The sequence below is a fragment of the Chaetura pelagica genome, unplaced genomic scaffold (assembly GCF_000747805.2).
Source record: "Chaetura pelagica isolate M959 unplaced genomic scaffold, ChaPel_1.0 scaffold91, whole genome shotgun sequence".
NCBI classification, from domain to species: domain Eukaryota; kingdom Metazoa; phylum Chordata; class Aves; order Apodiformes; family Apodidae; genus Chaetura; species Chaetura pelagica.
In genome coordinates, this window is record NW_009952042.1 from 297,100 (window position 1) to 313,532 (window position 16,433).

The window sequence follows — 16,433 nt, forward strand, 5'->3', positions numbered from 1 at the left end:
AACCCAAGAAACAAAACATGACACAACTGCTGGGACTTCAGTTCAAGCTTTTGCTAACCGAGCGACTGGGAGCAGGAGGTTACACCAAGGCTGTTTCAAAAATGCAGGGCCTGATCCTGCCAAGGTTGTAGATGTTGTTGGCTCTGTGGGCAGAGCCTGGTGCTGCTGCTCCCCAGGGCAGTGCTGGGGGGTGACAGGGCGATGCAGTGGGCAGGGGCCCTGGTGCTCAGGTTGCACACAGGGAGGAGCACTGTGCCCAGGTATTTTTTCACTGAGAAGTGGCTTCCCACACCCACTTTAAAAAAAAAAATCTGGTTTATTTTTTCTAGGCCAATGCATGTGTATAGCAGTGAGGTCATGAAGATGGCAAACTTCTACATAAAAACAGATTGAAAAAGCAAAGTGCTGAATTCAATATTTCTTTGCTGTTCTTGCACATGGTATGGGCAAGAGGACTTTTCTGAGAGAGGGCTCTGTGCTGAGCTGCATAGCAAGAAATTCCAGGAACCTCCTCTCAGTCACCCATTCAGGTTTATCCACACAGCAAACTGAAGTCAATTACTAATGAAATAAAAATTGGAAACAGTTTTAAAATGTTCTGCAACATCTCACTTCCAGCACAATCAATAGCAGAAAATAATAAAGGGAACGATATTTCTTCTAGCTGGCTTAAGACTTAGGAGGAAAATAGGGACCTGTAGGCTTTGCAAACTGCCATTTAAACTTGTAAAATTGTGTTTTTTTCCTAATTTGTTAACAGAACTATGGAGATGGGACTCACTATGATCATATGGCGAGCAGAGACCTTGGGTCGCATGACAATCTCTCTCCTCCCTTTGTCAATTCCAGAATACAAAGTAAGAAATCACATTTCCTAACTTGACCGTGTTGTTGAAAGTGGCATAAGTGAATCAGAAAGAGAAGTCAGAGGGTTTAAATCCCTCGTCCTCATTTTTGGGGTTGATTGTACTCGGCATGGAAGGGTGGGAAGGTGGATTTTTCCTTTTTTTAAGCTCTCATGCAATTTCCAAGGTGCACACCTGTGATCTTGGTTGCACAGACTGTGTTTTCTTGCTGCAAGAGGGACGTGACTTTTGATGCAGGAGCTGCAATGTTTGCTGAAAGAGGGAAATGGTTGTTTCCTAAGGCTCAGCCTTTCCTTTCCCAAGAAGTAGCCAGTTGATGGGGAAGGCTGGGACATGCTCCGAACAGGACTTTTAAAGCAGAAAAGGGTTTCTGAAAACATGATAAATCTGTGCTCAAAAAAGGGAACAGCTAACTGGTGAGGGACCCTGAAGCTGTTGTTGGTTTTGGAGCCCCACGGATCACTGCCTGCTGGGACCTGTGAGCTGCAAACTCCTGGATTGCAGGCGAGGGCAGTTGCAGTCTTTTCTGCTTTAGAGGAGTGAGATTTTGCCCAGGGCGTTTGGCAAGGACCCTCCTTCCACCCCACACCCCATGATAGAAAGTTTTGACACCCCTGAATAATCATTTAGCTTAGCAGCAAGCACCATAGCAGCATGAAGAGAGGCTGTAATTATTTGTAAGTGAATGATAGCTACTTTCTTTAATTAGGGTTGATAAATGAGTTTGGTTAAAGTAAATATATGATGTAAAAATATTAGTAATGCTTGTGCTTGGCCAAGATCACACCCTTCTTCTGCAGTTGTCAATGAACTAACCCAATGCTTTGCTTTAAAGGATTGAATGAGAGCCAAAGAAAACATGGAGCTGTAACTGTGATATATCATTCCTCAGCTCCAATATACGTCCCTAAAAACTGCCTTGTCTTTTAATATTGGGAAATATCTGTGAGTTGTTCAACATACAGGACAATGTTGGAGCTTGTAGTCATTTGTGTGTTTTCACGCACAAAATGTGGTTACAACAGTTTTAAAGGGTCGAGTGTAAGCCAAAAAAAGCATGGCAATTTCAACACTCCCTCCTTAACTCACGCCATGGGGCTTAGGTAGTGCACAGAGACACTTTGCAAATAGCCACACACTTCTGTGAAACCCACTGGGCTGCCTGGGCCTTTCAAGCTTAACCTTTAATTTGAGCCTGGAGAACTTTTAAGTGTCTCTCTCTTCTGACTGCCCTTGGGTTACAGAAAAAGCTCATTCCTCTCTCTGATTGTTTTTGTCAGTCTCGGTGAAAATACCAGTTTCACTTGGTTTAAGAGTTGTTTTTGAAGAACATGCTTGGAGGCACCTGGTGAAAGAATGAAGCCATGGAATAAACTGATCAGGATCTCTGGAAACCCTGAATGTTTCTAGAAGGCCCCATTTGTCACCAGTGGGGGATAGATCTTCCTGGCCCCAAACCTGCAAACCACAGATGTTAATGGCAGAGTATAATTAAATGAGGGCTTAGATTGTATTTTATTTTTCAGATGTTTGTTAAATACATTTGTACGTGGCCAGTGCATGAATGTGGGGAGCAGAAGGAAGTCTCAGAGCTGCCCTGCTCAGCTCCTCCAGCTTTGGGTGCACATGGGGTCCTGCTGCTGTGCTGGGGAGCTGAGACCCTCTTGAGAGGATCTGAAGAGTGGGCATTTTGCCCAGCACTAAAACCTGCATGGGCAGAGAGCTGGCATGGGTATGGCCCATCAGCTGTCGCTTCCCATTGCCTCTCCTCCTTCCAGGTGTGCTCCTTGGGAGTGTTCCTTACCCTGCTCCTTGGGATATCTTTCTAGTGCATGAGATCATTTCCCACTGTACAGTTCCCTGCCCCTAAACCCCTGTATCTTGATGGAGCATTTCACTGCAAGGATTAGCTGGAGGTTTCGGGTGCTGCAGAAGAAAGCTGCCGGCTTATGTGGTGACCTTTGAATCTCATCTGGGTTAGTGGTTGATATTTTGATTTGGTTACTGTGGTCATATTGTGACAGCTGCTGGTTCATTATAATTCAGTTCCTCTCCTCGCTTTGCCCACCAGGAATACTTAGGTTTGTGTTGCTTCAAAGTGCTCCATCCGCCCTGCATTCAACCCAGGGCTCCAAACCAGGTGAAGGGCTGGGAGGGCTTCTGGTCACCAGCTGCTGGACAGGCAGCACAGTGGAGGGGATGGCAGGAGGAAATGTTCCCTCAGGTTTACAAAGCTTAACCCAGTTTGTTGAATATATTAAAAATGAGGGTAGAGAAGATCAAAAGCACTTGTTTCTTTGCTTGCACCGACAGTTTGTGTGCTCCTTCCTTCCACATGTGGTGCTTCTGGTGTTCACAGTGGTGATGTGACATACCTTACTTTCAGTAAGTTACACAAAACAAGTTCCTACACTACTAACTAGGAGCAGCTTTTAATTTCTGGTAGTGCTTTGAGACTCTGTAAAAGGATGTAAAGTTATTGCATGTAGATCTCTTAACAGCTCTAGGGGTTGCTCGGCAATCTAGTGTGTGAGGACAAAATCTTTACCTGTGTTTATTTTCTCTTTCTGCTGCTAAGCCCAGACTGAAGAGCAGGTACCATGACTTGCTGTCACTTCCCTCCTGGCTGGCTGCCTCAGATGGGTGCTGTGCTGCTGTGGGTTGTGCCTCATGGCCACTTGCCCAACGTGCTTTTGGGAGGGCAGAGTCTGGGTGTTTGCCAGAGACTGGCACTTGTACTGCAAAATAAATACCTGCCCTTCCCAGGGGTTTCTTCCCTTTTTCTTTCAAAAATCTCCAAGCCATGATTTTCCTCCTAGCATTGTTGTTTTGGAGAAAATGGCTTTTTCTCTCAGTTGGGGTGATGGAGCAGGGCTGGGACATGTGGGCTGCCCACTATGTCCCAGTGGCTCCTGCCCCCGACCCCCAGCTCAGCTGCTGATCTGCCCCACACTCCTGGCAAATTGTTTAACATCTTTGTGCTCAAATGCACCTTCCTATTAACTTGTGTGGAGAACGTGCACAATAGATTTCACAGGGATATTGTGAGAAGTGATGAATTACTGTCTGGAAAACATCCTGAGTTCCTTGGATACTCCATATACATGCCAATTTTTAATCTTATTTTTAATGCTGTGATAGCACTTGTCTCTGCAAATATTGCTGTGGCGTTTGCTTTGAATCCGTGCAGCTTTGATTCTGTTGCTGTTATTCTAAGTAGAACTGGAATTTTTGCAGATTAGTTAAGTTTACTCAACACAGCATTAGAAGGCCTTGCTTTCAATTGCTAAACTATAAACATTTGGGATGAAATTTTCCATGCTGTGTATCTGACTCAGCCTGATTATTATTTTTTTAACCTTCTGCAGAAATGATTTCAACATTTCCTCAAATGAGATTACATTTCATCCTGGCAGATTTTGGATTTTCTCAGTTAGTGTCTGGCACATCACGGGCATTAATTCTTTTTCACACCACCTCTGTTATGTCAGGTGGCTTTGGTTCCCTTTTTGCAGCTGGAGAAGTGAAGGTCTGTGAGGAACCGTGAGGGAGACGTCAAAAACTGCCCAGTAATTTGAAGTTGCAAAGTTGAAATGCAAAAGGGTTTGATGGTCTCTGGGTTTTGATGGTCTCTGGGTTCTTGCTTCCAGTGGCACCCAAAGATGCCACCTCCTGGGGGAACAGCAGTTGGGATCCTCCATGTGGGTCACCCACGTTATGGGAAGACACACTCAGCAGCCTCTTATCTCAGTGGTGTCTGCTCTTCTTTTTTCTTGTTTAGTTATTTCTATTCCATAATATCTTTTTTTCCTTATTTCCTAAACCCTTTCTGTGGCAATGTGCTTTGTGAGGAACCCAGCAGCTCAGGGTGGGTAGAAAACAAAGAAACAACTATTATATTTGAGAAAAAGCAAATCCTATGTGACATACAGAGAGAAACACACCTTTTGGAAAAAAGCAGTCAGAGGTGAGTTCTCAGGAATCACCAGCAGAGCTGTTTTCCAGTTTTTCTGGACTGTCTCACTCACTACAACATTAACTAAGCTGAGTTTTGACAACAGAAAGGCTGACTAAGAGCTAAAAAGTTGAGGAAAGGCCTTGAGAAAGCAAAGGACTGGAAACCCCAGGCTCCAGTTTTCAAGTATTTTAGATCCGTGCAGCTGACACAGCCCAGCAGCTGCAGGTTTAGGAGGAGGCACTGGAAGGATCATGTATGATGGGCAAAAGCTTCCAAAGAGGGAGAGCCTTATCCTGTTGGGTGCTCTGCCAGCTGCTGAGCTGAGCACCCAGGAATTGCCCAGCCCAGTGGAAAATGTTTGGAGAGATCAAACCATGTAGTTTCTACCTGGAAATGAGGTTTGGGGTGGATGCAGGAGGGTCCAACTGCCATACTGCTGGGAAGTGGAGAGGTGCTGGTGTCCCAGTTCCTAATCAAGCATGGTGAGGACTGAGATACTGGAAGATGTTGCCCAAGGAAGCTGTGGCTGCCCCATACTTGGAAGTGTTCAAGGCCAGGTTGGACAGGGCTTGGAGCAACCTGGTCTAGTGTCCCTGCCCATGCAGGGGGTTGAAACTAGATGATCTTTAAGGTCCCTTCCAGCCCAAACCAGTCTATGATTCTATGTAAAGTAATTTTTTGAGATTTTTTGCCAAGTCTAGAATTGTTTCACCAACCAAAAGATCTCATCTTCATTGTCTCTAGACTTTAAACCTGGTGATAATCTGGGAACTAAATGTGCTCCTTGCATATTCTGAGAGCTGGGCACTTTAAGTGCATCTCCAAGAACTGGATTACAAAACAGCAGCTGATTGCAAACGTGGTTTATTCTGCTCTGTAATGGACAGATCTAAACATACATATAAGTTATGGCTCTGTGATCCTCCCTCCCCTTCCCAGGAACAGCTGGACAGGATTTCTTCCAGCCTGTTTTTCTGGATTAGTTTTAGTTGTTTCTGCAGAACAAAGCAGAAGTGCTTCTGGATAACCCTGAGCAACAGTTGAGTTGAGCTATGCAGGGTGTCAAGGCTGAGGCATGAGGAGTTTAACACTTTAGCTTTCTAAGATACCCACACTGAAAATGACACAATTTACTGTCAGCTGGAACCTTGAAAGATTCCTGAAAAATGCTTTGTAGAAGACACTGGCTCATGTGTCCCTTCCTGCTGTGGAATTTGCCTGCTGCTCCTCTTGTCTCACCTGCCTGTGAGCGAAAGAAGCAGAACAAATCTGTGAAAAGTGTCTTGTAGGTGTAGATATAAATACATTTGAGTTCCCAATCAAGAGTTAATAAATTTTGCAGCAAGTCAGTCTTGCAGGCACTGCCAGTTAGGATTCTGAGCTCAAGCCCCAGCCACTCATACGGTCCTGAAGAGAAGAAATTACAAGGACATTTCCATTTATTTGGGGAATGAGCAGCAGATGTATAAATAGAAACTGTAGACTGTGGCAATTAATGTCTGCACACTGAGCAAAGAATTGAAATATTATTTTGTACTACATAGTTTTCCGTGAAGTTTACATTCCATTGTATTTTGTTCTTAAACAAGCCCAAGCGTTTTTAGTAAGTTATTTTGTGGGACAGTTGTGTTCTGTGTGGCAGAGGCTGAAGCTGGGTGAAAAAATGTGCATTGAACTGCAAACGCATTTGATCTTATTTTGGACTGCAAGTTATAAATTTGCAAAGCATTGCCTGGAGTTATCCTGCCCGGAGGCAGGAAGGACCATCCTCCTGCTGATCATCCAGCCCTGTCTCCTGCACTGACCTTCTGCAGAGCTGGAGGTGTTGAAGCCTCTCGTTGGGGTGGCCCTGGAATGGGGATTGGATTGTGCAGCGTGAAGTCGCTGAGTTATAAAGCATGGAGGTGGTGGGTAATTGCTGCTCCTGGCTTAGAAACCTTCACTGGGCTTCACCTCACCCAGGCACAAACTCTGCAGAGCTCCCCAGGTCCAGCCAGGCTTCGTGGCTCGGGTTTTATCTGCCTGAGACACGTCCTTTTTCTGCCTTGCAAGCACATCAGTAGAGACACGGCTTTTAAAGTAACATCCAGAAGGGGCTTTAATGGTTAATGAGCTTCTGCCCTTTATATACATGAACTTAGTTTGGCTTCAAATAAGGGTTTGCTGCTGTTCTCCAGCTGAGCTGATATTCGTGGCAGAGGGAATTTGAGCTCACACCTGTTTGAGCATTAAAAGAAACCTGTGAGTGATTTCCTTAAAATATTAATAGAGGGGACAAAATTCAATTTCTAGAAAATCTTACCCTGCTAGGAAAACCATTAATAGGCAATTTCAGTATTATTTTTTTAAAAGAAAAACATTGCCAAAGCCCCTGGGTTTTGCAAATGAGCTCCAATCTTCCTGTTTTCCCAAGTTGTTGGCAGGCATGTGAGGGGTGAGCAGGCACCTCAAGGTAGCGGCCGGGGGACCCGGCTGGCCGGGGTGCAGGCTGGATTTGCATTGCAGCTGGAATGCATACATGTGGGAAAATCTGGGAAACAAAACAAATTTGGTGAATTACTAGGTCATTTACATAGCTGCTCCAGTCATGGTCCGTTAAACAGGCAAAAACAATGGGTTTGTTCTGCTCTCTAGTTAAGGCACAGAATGTGTAAAACAATGCCGAGCGAGCTGGATAATTAATAATGGTTCTGAGCCCGGGTGTACCTCAGGTCTGAGCTTCACAGCATGTTGAGAGGGTGAATCGAATGAGGCGTTAGCTAAATAAGAGCAGCTCATTTTGTCAGGGCTTGGTGTGTTCCCCTGCAAACCCCAGAGGAGGCTGCAGCCTCTCCTGCCCGGCCACGCTCGAGCGTCACCACGGGCTCTGGCTGCGGCGCGTTGGGCCAGACCCGCTGCATCTCCTCTCTGCTGGGGCTGTGCTCTGTATCAAAGGGCACGGCCAGCAGGGAAAACCATCACTGCTGTTTGGAGCAAGATGGGATAGCCTGGGAGGAAAGAAAAAAAAAAATTGCTTTTGTGGTTACATTTTTAATTCCCTTTCTTGTGACTCGTGCTGCCAGTTTGGGTGACGGCTTCTCGTCCCCAGCCTCGCGTCTGCCTGGGACTTGGCACGTCTGGTCAGATGCACAGAGCCTACAAAATCAAATATAAACCAGCTCCAGCGAAAATGATAAAAAGGATATGACAGGAGGGTACAGTAATTCTCCACAGCATCATGCCAATAGATACATCTTACCATATGGTCTGAATTAGGGACAGCACCAGTTCTCACACTGTACGAGGCTGATGCCGTACGAGGTCCGGGCTTTGATCCTTATACCATGTGAAATAAAAAGATATGGAGCATGCATTTAACAGGAACCATCAGTACTTTAATTAGATTATATTCCTTTTTAAGTTAAATCAGAGTCCTCCGATATATATTTCTTTATTCTGTGAACTTTTTACTATGTGCTTGTGGTCTTAAGCATATTCCATAGTTCTAAAAAGAGCAGAGAATGAGCAGTGATGGAGAAGGATATTCTGGGAAGCAAACACGCTGACTAAATGTGATAAAGAGGAAATTAGGCCAATGATCAAATATTAAAAAGAGTGGCATTGTGTGTGTGTGTATATATATGTGTGTGAATTATCCAGAAAAAGCAGTTCTGATTAGTTCTTGGATGAGGAGGCTTTGTAAACAGATCAGCAAGAATTTGGTTGCAAGCATTTTTAATTTGTTGTTTAAATACCTTTTAATGATGATATCTGTATCAACATGTTCATATCCTTCCTCCCATTTATATTTTAATTTTTTACATCACTAGAACTGATATCTGATTCACATTGCCAGCAAATTTTACTTTTCCAAGTATCTTCTAGGAGAATATTGTTTTGTTTCTCCTTTTTACATTTTCACTTTTACGTGCATCTCAGGGACAACAAACTGATTCCAAAGCCAGTTTTGGCCTGAATTTGTAATTGGCTGAGGTTACAAATCTCCCATGGTATGTGGAGCAGCACCCAGAAGGTAACTGGAATCTAGGGAGAGAGCTGGTTTTAGGAGAAGTGTGCAGGTGTCAGCAGGAGTTGGCCTGATGGCTGCAATCTGCTTAATCATTCTTTATTTCAAGTAGCAAAACAAAGCAGACAAAAAACCTAAAAGAAGAAAGGTGAGAAAATGAGTGAAACTTTGGAGTAGCTGTTGCTGACTGAGTGTTGAAGTGGGCTTAAAGCCAGGACAAGACTTGTAATAATGTTTAAAGCCCGAAGTTACCTGCTGCTGTTGGGGTGAGGTGTGCAGACAGAGCAGCTGGTGTTCTGAGCCTTGCTCATGGGCTGCTGTTTTCACAGGGAATGCAAAGGTGATGCTGTGGAAAGGCATGAGTATCAAGGGGAGTTGGTCCTGACTGAAAAAGAAGTGTAGCAAGTCTACACAGCTATACTCAAAATAAATAGTATGGTGAAAAGCATATTAGCATCCTAATACTGAGGAAGAAGCTTGGCAAAAAGTAACTAAGAAGAAAGGGCAAGAGTATAGGATGTAAAACATCAAGTTCTGGGATCGTGTGGAATGAGGTTCAGTGTTGGAAGAATAATAATCTTGAAAGCAAAGAGAAAGAAAGGAAGAGCTGTACATGAGGTGAAGATAAATAATCATGAGAGATTACTGCCATGCATAAAAAAGAGGAGGTCAGTAAAGTAGGTTTTAGGACCTCTTAGAGATGGAAAGGGTAATTTATTGACAGATGATGTAGACACTGCTAAAAAATAAATGGATTTTTCGCCTCAGTGTTCACAAAAGAGGATGGGGAACAGATGCCAGAATCAGATATAAATTTCCCAGGAGAGAGGCAAGAAATATTGAAGGAAATAGGGATTATTCCAGAATGGGTGATCACACGGTGGGTGAGAACATCAGTAGAGGGATTAAACTCTATAGAGGAGCCATCACAGAGTTCTTAAGGAAAGAGAAAGGACTATTTCATGTTCATGGGGAAAAACCAACCAACCAAACAACTCCCTTCCATTTCCTAGTACCCTTGGCTGTCCACAGAGACTCCTGAGGGGAGATCTGTGTTCCACCATCACTGCACGATGCTTTTGTCCCTTAAGAATTTTATTCACAAGTGTTTGTGTGCTTGTTTTGCTTATTTAACAATATTTTACAACGAGGAGTCTGGTGTCCACAAAATGTACTGTCCTGTTTGGAAGGAGAACTGAGCCTGGGCCCATCCTTAAGCAATAGCTCAGTTGGGTCAGGAGAAAATTGTCTTTGAGGGGACTTGTTGCAGATCAGCAAACAGAAGGTAAAGCCTTTCTGAATGGTTTCTGCTATATGGTGTGTGCTGCCTCCTTAGAGAAAGTCATGGATGCCTTTTAGTTCTGCCAGAGTAAGCATATTCTTCATCTGCTGGGAAGGTTGATACTATGTGGTCTGATGTTCCCGTTTCAGGGTGAGATACTTCAGGTCATGGAATGTTTTCCTCTTAGTGGTGTGTAGGAGGGTATTAGGCCAGGGCACACAACCCCCCTGTTTTGTTGCTGGGTTCACCCAACGGTTCAGAGTGAGCGCTCGGTCGGTCTGGACCTGGTTCTGTGAAGAACTGATGTCCAAAGTTTTGATGCTCTTCTTCCCAAGTCTCTTCATCTAGAAGAATCATACTGTGGTTGGCACAGGCTTCATTCAGTGCAGGAACTTGAGTGAGTTTCACACTGCTGTGAACAGGGGAAAACTCAGGTCATGGAATGTTTTCCTCTTAGTGGTGTGTAGGAGGGTATTAGGCCAGGGCACACAACCCCCCTGTTTTGTTGCTGGGTTCACCCAACGGTTCAGAGTGAGCGCTCGGTCGGTCTGGACCTGGTTCTGTGAAGAACTGATGTCCAAAGTTTTGATGCTCTTCTTCCCAAGTCTCTTCATCTAGAAGAATCATACTGTGGTTGGCACAGGCTTCATTCAGTGCAGGAACTTGAGTGAGTTTCACACTGCTGTGAACAACTGAGCTTAAGTGTTGGATGTAACAATGGATTTTCAGCTTGGTCGTTTTGCTGGCTTCATCCTCAAGTCCAATGTATCTCCAGAGGCATTTTGGCTTTCACAAGCTTGGTATCAAAGGTTCCCATGCTTCTTCCTGGGCCAGATTCATCAGTTTCTTGTTCTCATGAGATCTGGGTGTCTGAGGGACTGGCAGGCAGTAGCACTGAGGCTGCAGGCAAAATGAGAGGCTTGATCTCCCTTGACCAGGCAAACCTGAGGACTGAGGGAACAAGTAGAACATGTAACACAGAGCTAAGCTGTGCAGGGCTGTGGACTTCATAGCAGTGGTCTTCCTTGGTATGTACATTAGAAGAACATCAATTAACATTTCCTAGTATTTGGTGGATTGAGGAAAAACTAGCACAGACTGAAACTGAGCTCAGGTTGTCCATCTGTCAGAGGAGGTCTTTGACATTTGGATACCAAGCTGATTCAGCAAACCACTTTGTTTAAAGTCTTGCAATACTTTAGAAGTATGATCCAGATCAAATAATATCACACCCCTCAGGCAGAAATTTCTTTGGATATTTTTTTTGTAGAAGACCAAGCCCTTTCTGCTGTCCTCTTAGTGGAGTTTTACCCTCTTCCCAGATGCTGCTGCTGATATTTTCTCTGCTGGTTTCTCATCTGCAGCTGCAGGGCAAAGGTTCCAGCAGAGAGGCACTTCTGCCTTCATCTCCTCTTCCTCCCTTGCCCTACAGAGTGGAAATGTGCTTTGGTTTTGCTGGTCATCCTGAAGGGAGACACCTTCTGGTACTTTCACCCACCCTTGCCAGTAGCATCTCAGCTGATGATGGCTAATATCTAAGGAATGGAAGTACTCTGGGCAGATGGATCTCATGAAACTTCTGGCTAAATTGAACTAGACCTTCCTTCTAAGGATCTTCTTTTAGCTGGAGAAGTAAAGGATCTTGTAGATGCACTGTAACTTGGGTAACACTTTGTAATGCCTGCTTATCACAGTGAGAATATGCTTTGGCTTCAGCAGCCTTCTATTGCATCACCAGCCTCTGAAATAACATCTCTTGGGATGCAAGGGATTGCAGAGGAGTCTCTGAATAGGTGATAAATTCTCTCATAATCCTTGCTTTATGAGTGGAAACACCCAAATGCAACCAGAGGCTGAGCTTATTGCCTGTAGCCCTTCTCTCTGTGTTTAAATTCCTGGAGCTCCCTGTCACCCTCCTGGTCGTGACCAAATAGCATCTTTATTGCTCAGTTGAGTCCATATCCTTAATCCACTGCTTTTCCACTCTTGATGGAAATTGCAGAAAACCAAGAGGTTTCAGAGCATGAGAGGCTACAGGAAGAAGTCACATATAAAATTAATCACTTTCCCTTCAGAACATGCCCAGGTTATCTGGTGTGCTAGACTCAGGGGTGTTGAAGATGAGGATGGGTTTTGTTACAGAGGCATTTTGGCCTCCTGTTGTTAATACAAAAGCCACCTCTCTTCGTGTCCAGAAGCAAAATTTTCCCCATGTATGACACCCCCAAATTTCCATCCATCTTAAAATATATTCTGGCCCTTTAGTTGTGATTGGATTCAGGGTGATGAAGCTCCAGCTTTTGCATCCGTGGGCTTCCCTCGACTAAGTTTAAAAAATGCACCTGAAATCCACTGTTGAATTGGTTCTGGAGAAGAGAGCAAGAGGCTCTTATCACCCACAGAGTCCTGGCTTTCCAGCACATGGAATCAGCTTGGGTTTAGTGTGGAGAGTCCCCTTCCTGCCCCCCTTCCTGGGGGTCAGCCCAGTGGGGTGCCAGGTTAGCAAGGCAATGGCAGCAGCTTTGGTAGGTCTATAAACGCCAGCCAAGCACGGCCAACTGAGCTGCCTCTTGTTTAACTTGCTCATTTAAATAGCCAGCCCTTTCCTGTGTGTTTTGTTTGACTCGGTTTCACCTCTTTGTATGGCAGGACTAGTCTTTGTCTGACTTTGATATATTTTTTTTCTAACATGTGAGATGGTTTTGATCACGTTATATGGGGCTGTCATCACACCCTGAACAGTTGCAATTGGAGGGCCTGCTCATGTGGTGCACACCTGTAACATGTTGGGAACGGACTTGGCTTTGAAGCTGGACTTGTTCTCTCCTAAGAGCCCACATATTTCTTCCATCATGTAATGAGATTTGCTGATGATACAAAACGGAGGGGAGCAAGCTGCACTTAAAAGAGAGGCAATATAAAATACAGCTCTGGCCACGGGCCTGCAGTTGGATCCATCCTGCCATGGTGCAGAGCCCTGGTGACTCGAACACGGCCCTGGGTAGCAGTAAAAACCTGGTTGTGAGGTTCTGTTGCCACAGTTGATTTTCTTAATGCTTTCAAGATTTTGAAAACGTGGAGTAAAAGAATTCATTAAATGTATAGGGAGAGTGGAAGCAAAAGGGGAGGAAAGGGAAGATGTGCTGGTGGAAGTATTTGGGAAAAGCTGGTGGTTCAGACGCTGGGAGGTTATTCCAGATGTTAAGGAGTGAGGAGTGGATGTCTCTCCTCTCCTGACCAGAGACAGAGAGCAGCCAGCCACGGGCCCCTGTGAGGAACAAGGAGCATGGGGGATCTTTGGAGGTTTTAAACATGCAAAAAGGACATTTCTGATTCAACTACTGAGCTGAAAGAGGAGGGAATCAAACTGCATCAAACCCAAGAGCAAGGACACTGAGCAGCAAAGCAATCAGGAACCTGGGTTCTGCTGGCTGTGGAGTTGAGCTGGAAACTGAGCAGCAGAGTGAGGAGCAGGCTCTGGCCAGGGTGTCCTGGGCAGCCTGGAGGGGCTGCACCCTGAGCCCCTTCCCTGCTCTGGGCAGGCTCCTCTTGCTCTTTAATGGAGAGAGACAGATCTGAGGGTTGATGGAAACCAGCGCGTTTCAACCTTCACCCAAATACAAAACAGGTTTGTTTTTGCTTTGGGTATTTATTTATTTGTTTCTGGAGCTAATGGCCTGAGATTCATGAGCAAAGGTTGAATAAAAGTCAAAGGAAACTATTTTGGCACTTTATAAGGGATGAGTGAGGCCACATCCGTAATCCTGTGCACGGTTCTTGTCACCTTATTATTAGAGCTGTGTAAATCTGGCAAGGATTTGTATTTGCCAAATATACCTCTGGCCTAGATTTGGACTTAAAACTGGCCTGAATTCCAAATATAACGCCTGTGCAGTTTGTAATTTTTGCCAGTTTTAGGCAAAATAACAGGAAAGAGGATAATGAAGGACAGAGGAGTCAGGAAAGCAGAAAACTGAGGAAGGGAGGACACTAGGGAAAGAGAAGGAAAAAAAAAGGACAAAGGAGTACAGAGCCCATTTCTTCTTCTCTGCTTTCTCCAGAGCCCTTCAGTAACATATCCTGTCTTTTCCCTTTTGTGCTTCATTGTTGCTCTCTTTGCAATTCCCAGAATTAAGTAAATTCAGCCCCTCTCTTTTTTTGCTTTTTAATTTGCAAACTTCTCCCTTAACCTCTCCCTCATAAATTCCCTCCCTCCCACCCCCAACTTCATTTCTTTTCCTGTGCCCCGGAGTCCCTGGGTGCATGTGCTGGCTGTGAACATGTTCCTGGTCTGCACATCCCATCCCCAGGCTTTGAAGTGCCTGCATACCAGCAAGATTAAAAGTCTAAGGACTGAAAAGTCTTGCATTCAGGCTCACGAAATAAGCCTCACAAACACGTTGCTGGGACAGATAGATGTTATTTGCTGATGGTGTCTCATCCCACGTGGAGGTCGGGGGGAATGGACAGGGACATACTCCCTGGCTGTGGAAACCCCCCCTGTGATTTTCTCTTGGAAGGTCTCTGTGCCCCAGCAGCAGGGTGAGCCTGTGGGAATTGCTTTCCCCAGGGTTTGGCCCTGGGGAATGGGCTGAGTGGATTCTGCTAAGTTAGGGGAAGAGAAGCTGCCACTTGCTCAAGGTCAACAGCAGAATCAAAGGTAGAACTGGAATAAAACCCAGTAGGGAGGGGCAGGAAGTCCAGGTTCTGGCAGTAGGTAATACTGGTCTGCTGCTTAAGTTAGTGACTTTATATTCTTGGGAGCTCAGAGTTTTAATTGAAGGCACTGAGGTTGCAGGTTGTAAGGACAGCAGGATCCTGCTGCTCCTCCTTGGTGTTGCTGGCTGCTGTTATCCATCCGAGAGGCCCTGGCACATCCAGGTGCTCCATCTTGGTTATCCCCCCTCCTTCAGCAGCTCCCATGGGAGGGGTCTGTGCCATCTGTCCCCTCCTCAATTGCCCAGAGGGAAGGGACGGGGCTGGTGGTGTTGCCTGTAGGTGGGCTGTACAGAGGTCCCAGATCTGCGTTGGTTCTTGTTGGAGAAAATGATCTGTCTGCTAGGGTTGCACTGGGTGGGTGGAGCTGGTTCCCTGCATTGTTTGGTTACCTCCTTGGGTGATGATTCATTGATTGGAAATGTGGATTTGTACTTGCCTCGGGAGGATGTGGGACCAGAGAAGGTGCTACAGGCACAGGCTAACCAGAGCATCAGCCTTGAGACCTTCCTCACTTAGAGAAGGGGAAAGACAGGGTTGCCTCCTTCAGGGAGGCCCCTTCTGAAGGCTGGGGGGACACTGCAAGGCTGTTTGACCTAGTGGCAAACATCACGAGGCTGGAGCTGAGCAGAGGCCAGATGTGACAGGAATTACACACAGGAGTTCTCCAGCAGAGAAAATAATACAGGGCCACACTGATGGCCAGCACTAGGACGAGATACCATCAGCAGTTCCAAATACCAATGCATTTCTATTTTTAATAAATGTCCTGGTTAGTGGTTTGGTCACAAAGAGCAGCCAACCCAGGCAGGTTATCCTGAAGTTCCTTCTGGTTTCCGTGTCCTGGCCTCGTGCTGGTTGTGCTGCTCTGTAGGGTCTCGGAGCAAGTGCTGTGGACACCAGCAGTGGGGATGGGGGGGGTGCGTGTGTATTTTTCTTTAAAAATATTATCTTTGGATCTCTGCTGTGTGCTTTTGTGCCTGAGCACTCTTTTTTTTTTCTTCAGAGGCACGTAGCAAACTGCTACATTTTCATAACTTTCTGACAACATCTGAACTCGCGAGACTCCCGCGCCCTCCCTCGCCGGTTTGCGCGTTACCGGTGTTAAAAGCTTTGCTTCTCCCCTGCCCCCCAGCCTCCTCCAGCCCTGCCAGAACACGACGTGTAACCAAGTACGCTCCTCTCGGCAGCTCTGGCATCAAGCTCCCAAGGAAAAGCAACCTCCAGGAATCAGGCAGATCATTCCCATCCCCGGGCGGGCGCAGCAGCGGCGGCAGCCCTGGCTCTGCGGCACCGGCCGATGGTTGTGGCTCAGGCCTGGAGATTTACCTGTTGTCACTCGGTTCTCCCAGTGAAATGAAGTCTCTGTAATTACCCCGGGAGGGGGAGGAGACGGCGGGTTTAGTGCCTTTGATCTGCAGCGGGAATAGGCTCCGCTTTTGGAAATTTAATTTGAAAGGATCCAACGTGCGCATCTGCTTTTTGTGCTGCGGTTCCTTTGGAGCCAAAACCTAGAGGTTTATTAATGCAAATGTGTGGATTCTGCTTGTCGGAAGAGGAGGAAGCCCATTCAAAACCTGAGTTGACTTTCTTCCTTTATAGCCC

At 45.7% G+C, this 16,433-nt stretch overlaps 1 protein-coding gene across 1 annotated transcript in view; it reads left to right on the forward strand.

Annotated features, from left to right (window-relative positions):
• Nucleotides 1-16,433, forward strand: part of TCF4 (transcription factor 4) — a 231,569-nt gene that overhangs the window by 73,462 nt on the left and 141,674 nt on the right. The window contains exon 4 of the mRNA XM_010002716.1: nt 761-857. Within this exon, the coding sequence (XP_010001018.1) occupies nt 761-857 (97 nt within the window). The remainder of the gene's footprint in view (nt 1-760; nt 858-16,433) is intronic.